This window comes from Chelmon rostratus, chromosome 7 (genome assembly GCF_017976325.1).
Source record: "Chelmon rostratus isolate fCheRos1 chromosome 7, fCheRos1.pri, whole genome shotgun sequence".
Lineage (NCBI taxonomy): Eukaryota > Metazoa > Chordata > Actinopteri > Chaetodontiformes > Chaetodontidae > Chelmon > Chelmon rostratus.
Genome location: NC_055664.1, coordinates 6,993,299 through 7,005,260, shown reverse-complemented (window position 1 = coordinate 7,005,260; position 11,962 = coordinate 6,993,299). Strand labels below are relative to the sequence as shown.

General features: G+C 42.7%; 2 protein-coding genes across 3 annotated transcripts; one reads left to right on the top strand and one right to left on the bottom strand.

Annotated features, from left to right (window-relative positions):
* Positions 1 to 647: 647 nt before the first annotated feature.
* On the top strand, positions 648 to 4,919 carry LOC121609083 (T-cell surface glycoprotein CD3 epsilon chain-like). Its single transcript, XM_041940623.1, has 5 exons — positions 648 to 879; positions 1,430 to 1,612; positions 1,691 to 1,834; positions 2,156 to 2,208; positions 3,569 to 4,919. Exons 1-5 carry the CDS (start codon positions 807 to 809, stop codon positions 3,626 to 3,628), a joined length of 513 nt encoding a protein of 170 aa, XP_041796557.1. The 5' UTR covers positions 648 to 806; the 3' UTR covers positions 3,629 to 4,919.
* Positions 4,920 to 8,102: 3,183 nt separating this feature from the next.
* LOC121609226 (T-cell surface glycoprotein CD3 gamma chain-like) lies at positions 8,103 to 11,448 on the bottom strand. 2 transcript variants are annotated; one of them, XM_041940803.1, is made up of 7 exons: positions 11,310 to 11,448; positions 10,894 to 10,970; positions 10,764 to 10,784; positions 10,396 to 10,590; positions 10,076 to 10,219; positions 8,854 to 8,918; positions 8,103 to 8,768 (listed from the first exon to the last, which is right to left on the bottom strand). In XM_041940803.1, the coding sequence occupies exons 2-7, from the start codon at positions 10,946 to 10,948 to the stop codon at positions 8,709 to 8,711; spliced, it is 540 nt and encodes a 179-aa protein (XP_041796737.1). In that variant the 5' UTR covers positions 10,949 to 10,970; positions 11,310 to 11,448; the 3' UTR covers positions 8,103 to 8,708. The 2 variants fall into 2 exon arrangements, with proteins under 2 accessions (XP_041796737.1, XP_041796738.1); XM_041940804.1 differs by having other exon boundaries at positions 10,894 to 10,973; positions 11,310 to 11,378.
* Between the last annotated feature and the right edge of the window lie 514 nt (positions 11,449 to 11,962).

The window sequence follows — 11,962 nt, the reverse complement described above, 5'->3', positions numbered from 1 at the left end:
ACCCTCTGTGGAGTCTCTCTGTGCCTCTCTGGGTCCGTGAGGAGCATCATGATCATCATAGGTATTCTAACATTTGTAGATGTAGCTGTAGCAGAATGTCCAATTTGTGCTAGGTTAGCTGCTGAATGCAAATTTAACAGTTTTGTTAATAGTACGCAAACAGAAAGAGTTCATGAGTTGAATGCATCCTGAGTGAAAAGTGATGCACAGTTCAGTCCTCATTGACTTCTGTTGTACTGACTGTGTGAAGAGTTGTGAAAAAAGTGAACACAGTATGGAGACATGTGAGTTAGCAACTGTGAAAAGAACCCAAACCCAAACAATCATACACATTTTAATATAAAAACATAATCAACTTAACTCAACACAGTCATAGATAACTGCCGTATAGGGAGTAAAAACAGAGATTACACAGTGTTGATCATGAATAAATCTTGAATACAATTCTAAATCAATACAATAAATGCAGTATCAGAGGATTTCCAGACACTATACTCATTCAGTTTAACTTCATTTTTAGGTTCAGCCGTGAACGCATCTTGACAAAAAATGCTTCCTGTGGGGAGCAACGTTTATGTGTGTGTGTGTGTGTGTGTGTGTGTGTGTGTGTGTGTGTGTGTGTGTGTGTGTGTGTGATAGAGAGAGAGAGAGAGAGAGAGAGTCAGAGAGAGAACCACCAAGTCTACTCCTGCAAATCTTTACGCGTTAGGCAGCTTGATGTTTTTATAGCAGTTATATTCACAAATCTGATCTACACAGTAGAAGCTCAAGACACGGCACAATAAACGGAGGTCGTCATAAAAAAAATGACCAGCATGGGTATTCAGGCCGCACTCGCCGTCCTCCTCCTGCTCGTAGCTACCGTGAAGGCTGATGACGGTAAATATTTCATTGCATTTTATTTTACTTCATATTTTAAAGTCACTGAGTTTCAGCATGCTGGTCTTTGTTCAGAACAAAACATATTCTGAAAAAAAAAAAACAAAATCATAAAGAAGTTTCCAAAGAAACGTCTCCAATTTCCTGTATTTGATGAATTTTTCTGTGTAGCGTGCACTTGTTTCATTGTTTCATTGTCTTGATTTACTTAACCCCTTTTTGCAGTGTGTTATGCCATTTGGTTTCCTGAAAAGTGTGGGTACATCTTATTCTCACCCCTTGTTGTGTTTCTGTTTTTCATTGTGGGCTCTCGTCTGAACCGTTTCAGTGTCCGTACATGTAAGACACTAGCATGACATGATGCGCTGTAACGCAGAGAAATTATCAGACTCAGACGAACATGAGATGAGTTGAGTCTTGGAAACCCACCTCAGCTCCCTGATTGTCCCCTTTTGTAACTGAAAAGTAACGAGGGAAGAAGTGTCTGCATGTAATGACAAATTAAAACAAGTACATTCAAGTAACTTAACATCTGTTCATGTGTTTTAAGGAGGAGTGTCATTCTGGGGGGAATCTTGCACAATGACCTGTCCAGAAGAGGGGACGTGGTACTACAAAAACAAAAACATCAGTGAGGGACTGACATATAAATTCAAGTATGAAAATGACAAGAAAGGCCTTTACCGCTGTGAATACGACAGAAAAAAATATTACTTCTATGTACAAGGAAAGGGTGAGTAAAAACCACAATCTCTCATGATGTGCCATTTGTGCCAGCTGTCCTCACTGAGCTCTGTCCTTTGTCCTCCAGTGTGTGAGAACTGTTATGAGCTGGACGCCACTTTGTTCTCTCTGGCCCTCGTTGCGGACATATCCGTGACGGCATTCGTGATGATGATGATCCGCATGTGCATCAGGAAGAGGAGCTCAGCCGGACTCGCTCACACTCCCAAAGGTAAGAGTGCAGATCGCACAGAGTCACAGCGTTCCACGTCTTCGTCTAAACTGTCACCCAACGTCCCCTGGACCGAAGCACTGATGACACTGATGTTTCAGACGAATCTGCGGTTGAGAAATAGGATCGTAAGCTACGTCTGCTCATGCAGCTGCTGCAGCTGCAAGTGTTATTCTTAAATCTTTGAAGTATTGAACTGGGTTTGGACTCATTTTTACTCTTAAAGTAATACAGAATGTGTCTGTATGCATGCACAGTAAACCACAGAGCATGTACTGACTCCGATAGTACAAGTGACTGGTCATATTTCTGCACCTCCAGCACCTGCTCGTTCAGGAGGCCGGGCTCCGCCTGTCCCATCTCCTGACTATGAGGTAAGTTTTGTGTACGAAAGCTTTACTTTGCAGCACTCCATTTTCACATGCATTACATTTGCATTCATCGCACTCGACTGATTTTCTCACCACAGTGACTTAAAATCAACTCGGCAGTAATCTTCAATCAGTGTGTGTTTCAAACAAAAATAGTAAATAACCAAACGTACAGAGATCAAAATCTCCAGTGTCCTTGAAAAAATATTGCTAAAAATGAATTATTTTTAAAAATTGATGGAATAATTAATAGTAATAGCAACATTTTGGGAAACACGCTTAATTGCTGTCTTGCCGGGAGTTGGACGAGAAGATCAGTACCACAGCCAAGCTATGAATACCTAGCTTAGCTTAGCATAAAGAGTGGAAGCAGGGGAACAGCTTGCCTGGCTCTGTCCAAAGGTTAAAAACTATTCTGCACATTAGATAGTGTTTGCTTAATTTGTACAAAATGTGTAGAAAAAGTGTAAAAAGAACATGTTTAGACTTTTAGTCAAGGCAAGTCACTTCCGGCTACACAGACCCAAAGTGCCTTCCAGTCGAGGCAGGTGGGTTAGAATTTGCCTCAGTGCAGGTCTACGTGATGAAAGGAAGAACAGAAAAAAGCAATAATGCATAATGTAATACATATAATACAGAGAAGGCAAGATTAACATGGAACAATGCCTAAAACGACTAAGATGATAAAATCAGGCTCAAAGTAATATAATTTTTAAGGGGAAATAGAATAAAACCAGCCACAGATTAAAATGCAGTGAGAGGACGTTGGAAATAAGTTAAGAGTGGACTAACATGTTGTAGCATCAGACTAAAGAAAAAGCATAAAAATCTAGCAGAGGCATTTTAAACCATGTGGAGTTATAAAGGGTGGGATGGGTCAACCCCATCTGCAGTGATCTATAGCAATCAAGAGGTGATAAAAGCACGGAGAACTGTTTCCAGCAGATAAGAATACCTTCAATTTGACTAGAGTGATCAAATCAACAACATCAAACAACACAATTGACCTTATTAAAATTCAATGAGGTGTCCAAGAAAAGGCCGAGGTTTTTAACGTCGTTGTGCGGGTTTGCAGACAGAGGCCCGAGTGCATTGCGTGATGGCTTCAGTTTGGTTTTCGTTTAGTTGAAAGAAGTTCCGTCACAGAGTTTCAAGATTCCAGGAAGTTACTGAGCCCAGCCAAGAAATAGTCCAGCCCATAACCCGTCACAAAATCCAACTCTCAGCAAGGAGTTTCCCAAAATGTCAAACTGTTCCTTTCAGCAACACAAAGCAATTAAACTCAAACAGCAAAGCCAAGTGTGACTGAGAAGTCCTGCGACTCTGTGGTCGACCTAACGCTCTTTGTGTTGTGTTTTGGCAGCAATTGAACACTCACACTCGCTCCAAGGACACTTACTCTGTCGTGAACAGGACGGGGTAGAGACGAGTGACCTGGCGGCGTCAGGTTCCTGGTTTGAAGGCCGCACGGATGAAGGCGAACACTCACCAAAGACATACATGAACAGCTGTCAGGCTCCCAGCTGCATGCAAGCACTTGCTTTCGCCCCTTTGGATTTAAATGGTTGTTTGACCCACATGGAAAAAAAAGAAACGTTGTCTCCCTTTCCTCTGGTATCACCTTGCCGGGTAGAGTAGTCGTTTCAGTTGCCCAGGTACAAAATTAAATTAACTGCTTTTAGTTTGTGGAGCTCAGCATTTACAAATCAAAACTACTTATGGATTACTCTTCTTCCAGTATTCCAAACCAATATAAGTATATCGACACATTTATGTCTATGAGGAAATTTAACAGGATTATAAATTGGTGTCATACTAATTGTCAGTGTATTCACTGTCATAATGATAGATCAACCAACTATCATAGTCTCACAGTCCTCTACTGGCCTGAGTCAGCTGTAATACATTTAACTGAGAGCGCATGAAAGCTACTTTAAAGTTTGTCTATTCACGTCCACTGTATCGATGTGCAGGCAGAAATCTCAGAGAAAGACGTCTGGTCAAATAAAAACAAAATTATATACATGGCTGGGTGCCATCAGAGGTAAGTGAGAAAATGTGGGAGGGGGGCTGCTGTTTGATTTATAAATATACACTCAGTAGCGACTTTAATAGGTACACCACAGCCTAATGCAATCCAATACAAGCGTCGCTGTCATCCCGCTGTTGATGAAATGATGTGTTTTAACACTGCGGTTGTCGCGGTGCTGTTGATCAGTATATAGAGAATGTTGTGTAATGACCTCAGTGATAAACACATTTATACATTTTTAGCGATGTTACCAAGGAAGGTGACAAAAGCTTTGCCTTGCAGAGTAAATGCATTGGATCACATTAGACTGTACAAGTGTGCCTAATAAAGTGGCGACTGTGTGTGTTTGTGTGTGTGTGTGTGTATAGATTTGTACTATGACTGTACTGACCCTTATATATAAAAATATAGTATGGTGGAGCATTGTCGAATTTACAATAATGTCACAAATAAAAATTATTACTTGTATTGTCATTTCAAATGTTAGTATACTTGTTTCCTCTCAGCTACATATACTCTGATATGTTTCTGTCATCAGTTCTGACTTGCCTTATTGTAAAAAGTAGCAAATTTTGTTCATTTTTTTATCGCACACATATATTTTGCTCATCAACTTTGTTCTTTTTTTGCTTTTTAACTTTTTACTTCTAACCTGTGTCACTAATAAATGAACCACAGTCACCACCTTGTTTTCTGCTTTCCTCATGGTTGGAAACAATAGTGAGACGCTTTAACCGTATGCGACTCGTGAGGCGGCCTCAAAGCCGCAGCTCATATCCGTAGCGCAATCATCATCGATATGTCTTCATCACTAGTTTCTCTTTCTCGCGCGACGCATGTATTTTATATCCACTGTGTGCACAGTGGAAATGCTGCGTCGTGTTTTGCCGTTGTTTTTGCACAACTGTGTTTCCCAGCAGTGACTGAGCGTATCTGTACTGATAGAACCAGAAACGACTCACCACGTAATATCGCTTCTTCATGCAAACTAATATTTAATCAGCCTATTATCCTCTGGGTAATAGGCTTGGGCGTTGTGCTTAGTGGAAACACTCCCACACTTACTGTTCAGCTATCTCCATCTCCATCTGCTGTATGTTTGTGTGAGAGAGAAACAAAGAGGTGGAGGGGAAGGGATGGGGGTGTATACAGTGTGCTCCTGTATGTGACTGTCTTCAGTCAAACCGTTCCCACACACAGACCTACATCTGCTCGACGAGCACATGTGGTTGTTTGAGCGAACGTCCGTGCACGATCCCACACGCCGGCCGTGCACGAGCGCTCGTGCACACGCATTGAGTCAGACGTTGGTGGGGCGTGTGCGGGGGCTGATCGGGCCTGTGCTTCTGAGCCGAGCCGTCTCGGCCTTGCTGTGTGATCTCTCTGCTCCTCCTCAGGTAGGAAACTGCAGTTTGTAGCTTTGTCACAGCGGCGTCGAGGAGAAGGCGAGAGACTCCGAGCAGCGATCAAAGAGCCCGAGTTATCAGATTATTTGACATGAGGAGGCTCCCTCTAAAGTCAGCAAGTTTCTCTCCTCCTGCTTGTCTCCATTTCCTCCTTGTCGTCTTTGTAACTATTTTAACAGTTCTGTCTTTTTTTCTTTTTAACTGTCTCTGTGCTCTTCTCTTCACTCTTGTTGTGCAATTCTTTCTATCAATACAACAGACTCATACGTTCCTCTGAAACGTCCTCACCCTCGTGGTAATGAAACACAGCAGCAATCGTTACCCTGCTAACACAAATGTTCCGATAACTTTGCCACAACTTGCTACGAATGTTGTGCAAATGTTTTTGGTCGACATAACATTCCCAGAATGTACCAAAAACCACGTGAAGTAATATTTTTGGGGGTAATTTTAACAACCTTTCTGCAAGGTTCCCTGCTGATAGCCTTTTAGGTAACCCTTGCACAATGTTCTCAAAATGAACAAAACAAAGAAGTTGATGGTGTGTTGGTTGATTTGGTCTAACACTACAGGTTCCTTAATGCAGCCCTGTTGGCTGTGGGTGAGTGGCCAGTGAGCAGTGAGACAAGGGACAAACAACAATGCTGGATCACGTGCATGCCAGAATCCAGCGCGAGAATGGCGGACTCCGCCACTTAAAATAAAATATATATGCACTCATCGGCCTCTTTATTAGGGTACACCTGTCCAACTGCTCGTTAACACAAATTTCTAAACAGCCAATCACATGGCAGCAACTCAATGCATTTAGGCATGTAGACATGGTTAAGACAATCTGCTGCAGTTCAAACCGAGCATCAGAATGGGGAAGAAAGGTGATTTAAGTGACTTTGAACGTGGCATGGTTGTTGGTGCCAGACGGGCTGGTCTGAGTATTTCAGAAACTGCTGATCTACTGGGATTTTCACGCACAACCATCTCCAGGGTTTACAGAGAATGGTCAGAAAAAGAGAAAATATCTAGTGAGCAGCAGTTCTGTGGGCGAAAATGCCTTGTTGATGCCAGAGGTCAGAGGAGAATGGCCAGACAGGTTCGAGCTGAACAGAAAGGCAACTGTAACTCAAATAACCCCTCGTTACAACCGAGGTATGCAGAAGAGCATCTCTGAACGCACAACACGTCGAACCTTGAGGCAAATGGGCTACAGCAGCAGACCACACTGCAGACCACACTGTGTGTCACTCCTGTCAGCTAAGAACAGGAAACTGAGGCTACAATTCGCACAGGCTCACCAAAATTAGACAATAGAAGATTGGAAAAATGTTGCCTGGTCTGATGAGTCTCGATTTCTGGTAGGGTCAGAATTTGGCGTCAACAACATGAAAGCATGGATCCATCCTGCCTTGTATCAACGGTTCAGGCTGCTGGTGGTGGTGTAATGGTGTGGAGGATATTTTCTTGGCACACTTTGGGCCCCTTAGTACCAACTGAACATCGTTTCAATACCACAGCCTACCTGAGTATTGTTGCTGACCGTGTCCATCCCTTTATGACCGCAGTGTACCAATCTTCTGATGGCTACTTTCAGCAGGATAACGCACCATGAATCATCTCAGATTGGTTTCTTGAACATGACAATGAGTTCACTGTACTCAAATGGCTTCCACAATCAATCCAATAGAGCACCTTTGGGATGTGGTGTAACGGGAGATTCGCATCATGGATGTGCAGCTGACAAATCTGCAGCAACCGCGTGATGCTATCATGTCAATATGGACCAAACTCTCTGATGAATGTTTCCCGTACCTTGCTGAATCTATGCCACGAAGGATTAAGGCAGTTCTGAAGGCAAAAGGGGGTCCAACCCGGTACTAGCAAGGTGTTCCTAATAAAGTGGCCGGTGAGTGTATATAGACTGGTAATGCAAATACACTGAACGGCTATTGCTGAAAAAGTTTCAAATCAAAAACTGGGATCAGTTCATGAAAATCCTGAAAAGTCTTCAAAAGCATGAAAAGTAAAAGTGCTCATTCTGCAGAAAAATGCCCCTGTGACTGATGTATTGTTATATTTTTTGTGATTAGATTCAACCCGCACCAATGTGTAAGCTGTATTTTACTGCTGCTCGAGGTGGAGCTAACTTGAACTACTTACTGTAGTGTAGATTCTATTATTTTAGCCCAGTCATTCCCAACTGGGAGACCGGGGTCATGAGATGATTAATGTGGTGTAAAAGTAAAAAAAGAGTCCTGCAACACTAATCTGTTCATTTTTTTTAGACTTTTCTCCAATCTTTTTTTATTTGTGAAATTGTATTCACAATTGGACTCTTTAAGCCTGAAAGAGCTACTTCAATGAAACCCGATGAAATGAGTGGTTTTAGACAGGAAATGTGTCGTGTGGAGCTGTGCACAATGTGACGAGGGATGCTGAGAAGATAGTGCTCACAAACCAAGCAGGATGGTTGAATCCAGATATTTTATTAACAGTCTTAATCACATGGTTGCCAAATAAATGTTGGGTATTACAAAGCACAATATCTAACTACTGAAGTAGAAGTATAATGTACTAATATATAGTACTTGAATAAATGTACAGCACTTAGTTGCTCTCCACCACTGGCAGTAACATGACAAGACAGGACAATCTTTATTCTTCAGTTTTTGGTCTTACATCATGATTATGTCAGTATTGTTTGTCAAAATAAAAAGCTGATCTTTAAGTCATTATATGAGGTGGCTGTCGCAGCAGCCGCACTTCCAGACAGTTACAGGAAACAGACATAATGAAGGAAAATATAACACTGGTCGATTAAAATGCTACAAAATAAGATGGCTAATAAATGCTGAACTATGACATACAGCAACCACCTCACAAGTCACTCGTTATGTGAGCGGTCTATGCTAAGATGCTAAGCTAATACAGAATCATACAGAGAACATGCATTCGGGATGAGCAACATCCATCACAGGTAATAGACTTGTCCCTCCTGCAGGTGTTTGCAAGCACACATGGAGGGAGTGCTTTCAGCTGGGGGCCCCCGGCAGCGAGCCACCGCCACCCCTCTATCTTCTGTTGCTCAGTACATCATACGTGTCCCTCTGTCCGCCTTTGTGTTTCAGAGGCTGAGGGGGGAAGGGTGGGGTCATTTATCATTTCACTTTTACGCGTGATAATCTCAACCTGAGAGGGCCTCGTGTTTGAGCTTACCTGGTAATGGTCGTTGGGGGCTCTGCTGCTCACTTCGTTGGGAACAAGATGCTGTCTATCAGAGCCTGAGGACAGATGTGTTATAATATTAATATACGAATGTCAAGAAGCAAAGCTAAGTGTCAAACAGAGGCTAAACTGACCATTACGTTTTTCTTCACTTTTTATGTATCCAGAGTTGGTGGACTAGTTAAAGAAATATGTCTCAGGCGATTGGTTTTTCAGTCAAGTGTTTCGAACAGAGTGCAGGGGCTGAAAAATGTTTAAAAAAAGACGTTGACATTTTGGGAAATATACTTTTCCTTGCTGAGAGCTAGATGAGAAGATCGACACCACCTCTGTCGGCTAAGGATGCAGCCGTAGCCTGCAGCTGGTTAGCTTAGCTTAGCACAACGACCAGGCGCAGGGGGAAACAGCCAGCCTGGAGCGAGTTGTGGTTGTGCCACAGCTGCTCAGCTGCAAGTGTGTATCACTGCAGCTAATGTAAAGGCAACTAGTGGAGGCCAGTTCAGCAGCTGCGTGAGCGGCCGTGACTGACGCTGCAGTCGTGTTTGTGATTTGGCCGTTCTGACTGCCATCGCTGTGACACCTCAGTTTTTAATGTGTACAGCACTAACTGCATGGGCGTAGAGTACGTGTGGTGAGTGTGGTCAAGCTTGTGCAGGCTGAGCGTTGTGCCAAAGCTTTTCTGAAACCCCTCCGGTGCATATTGGAGGCACAGCCGTCATATCTGCTGAAAGCACAGGGTTTAAATGCTGTCGTGAAAACCGGCCAGAGTGCAGCCGCAACCACGGAACAGCTGAACAGCTGCTTGTGGTCGCTTCATGTTTACCGTACGGACGAGACAGTGGTGCCAGTTCTCTCATCTAGCAGCAACCAAAGCCAATAAATTATCTCAAATTAGAACCAGGCAATGCTGACAGTCAGCAAGGACTGGTTCACAACATTGATCAGACAATAGTTTTAAGATATGAAAAAATATAAGCCTATTCTTTATCTGTTTGTTTTTAATGAATTAATCCAGACAGATTGTATTGTTAAATGTGTGGTATTTACTGCCTCTCAGTTCATTTTGAATATGTATTCTCAATCGAATATAATTGAATTTGCATTAAATTTGCACTAAACAAGCATGATAGATAGATAGATAGATAGATAGATAGATAGATAGATAGATAGATAGATAGATAGATAGATAGATAGATAGATAGACAGAGTTTACTTTTCTTGTGAGAGGTGGTTGGACTGATCCCGTTCTGAGATGTAAGGAGATAGACAGCCACTCCTATCACAATGGTAGCCGCCACGTTTCCTACAGCTATTCCCATGACTGAAGCCAGGTCGAGCTCTACACAGTTGTCACAGCCTTCACACACACACAAACACTTATTGAGAATGTGACATTATTGAAATATGATTACTGTCAAAATATCATAAAACGGTGAACATGCAAGTAAGTACAACAGCATGCATGCAACCCATAACAACATGCAAAATACATGAGTGCTGCCATCACGATACAAGTTTTGGTGCAGAACTTACTGCGGAATTTCACATAGATTTTTGGATCCTCGTCATTCCCATCGCTATCCACACATGAGTACTCTCCTGTGTTATCATCGCTGTATGGCAATCTTAGGAATTTGAGAGCAGTACCATTTTTGTCTCGTATTTCATGTGCACAAGAGAGCTCAATCCCATCAGAGAGAGTTTTCACTACCATCTCTGCTGGCGAGCCTGTGTAAGAAAAAGAGACACTCGGAGTCAAAGAATAAACCTGCACCTTGTGCTGATTATTGAACTGCTTCTTGAGAATTACCCACAGTCATGCTTTCACAAAAAACAGATGTAAACCTCATTTCACACGTGCAGTCACTGTTATGCAACCCCATTTGAAGCAACCTTCTTACCGTCATTACAAGTGACAGATCCTGTGGGAGAAATTTGGAAAGAAACACGATGAGAGCATTTACTGGCACGCACAAAAGCCCTCGTTTTGATTTCATGTCAATAAAAGCAGAAGTCATGACCGAGGCCCACCTGTCAGCGTCCAGAGCAGCAGCAGAGAAGCAGGGAAAATCCTGTGGCATTTCATTGTGTGTTTACTCCTCTGAGCTCTGCTGATGACAGAAGGACGCGTTTCAGCTCACAGGCGGTACGAGCGAACATGCAGACAGAAAACAGGAAGGACGCCATTTTCTGCTCCCCGTCAACCATTTTATTCAACATACTGTCACAGATGAGTGACGATGGGAGACAGACTTCGCTGTTTTATTTCAAGAAAGTCTTTTTCAGCTCGTCTATAATACAAACTCTGACTTTGGGTTGAGTTGATTTTATTAAAAGAGCATCATATTATTTGTCCTCCACAAAAAACACACCGGAGTGCACAGCACAATCTGAGATCAACTGAGAGTCAATAAAATATCCAGCAAGGTTTGAATAAAAGTTCTGACCTTAAAATAAAGAGTCACCGTGTCCCCGCTGTCCACGCATCCAGTCTCTGTGTGTCGAAGTGTCTTGGTTTGTGTGTGTGTGTGTGTGTGTGTGTGTGTTTGAGAAGGAAGTGAGTGTGATTGGTTTATTTTCCTTCGCAGCAGGCTTTGTTGACTTCTACATCTGGAGGTCTCTCTGACTTCCAGCAAATGACACCGTACGTTAAACACTGGAGGATTTTACCCGAAAGACGCGCGTAAGACGCGTGATTTATGGGAATAACATCACGAGCAGCCGTACATTAGCTGAAATGACTGCTACTTGGCATATAGTTGTGCTGTGGAAAATTTACACAACAAACTGTGTGTGTCACACTGTGCACCCAATAAGACAGCAGAACCATAGTCAGTAAGACCATGAGAATATGCATTTCCAATAAAAGCACAATTTCTTTTGCTAGTTGCTTCGGGGGACGTGTGGAGCCCCTCCTTCTAAAACAAAGACAAGAACATGGCCGGTGTGTGTTCAGATGAATATTTCAATTCCCTGTGAGTTTCAAATGTTTGTCCCGCTGTGTGTGGCACTAAACTCCCTGTTCAGCACAGAAGAAGCAACACAGAGAGAGAGCAAAGAGGTGCTCTCATAACACAACTCTGCTTCCTGTCTGAGGAAA

What these genes read in the sequence shown, in the direction of transcription:
- LOC121609083 (XM_041940623.1), top strand. Translation starts at nt 807, where the DNA reads ATGACCAGCATGGGTATTCAGGCCGCACTCGCCGTCCTCCTCCTGCTC. An exon ending in ACTCGCTCACACTCCCAAAG is followed by an intron (nt 1,835 to 2,155) that starts GTAAGAGTGCAG and finishes CTGCACCTCCAG; the next exon opens with CACCTGCTCGTTCAGGAGGC. An exon ending in TCCCATCTCCTGACTATGAG is followed by an intron (nt 2,209 to 3,568) that starts GTAAGTTTTGTG and finishes GTGTTTTGGCAG; the next exon opens with CAATTGAACACTCACACTCG.
- LOC121609226 (XM_041940803.1), bottom strand. Translation starts at nt 10,948, where the DNA reads ATGAAATGCCACAGGATTTTCCCTGCTTCTCTGCTGCTGCTCTGGACG. An exon ending in GCTGCTCTGGACGCTGACAG is followed by an intron (nt 10,785 to 10,893) that starts GTGGGCCTCGGT and finishes TTTCTCCCACAG; the next exon opens with GATCTGTCACTTGTAATGAC. An exon ending in AATCTATGTGAAATTCCGCA is followed by an intron (nt 10,220 to 10,395) that starts GTAAGTTCTGCA and finishes GTGTGTGTGAAG; the next exon opens with GCTGTGACAACTGTGTAGAG.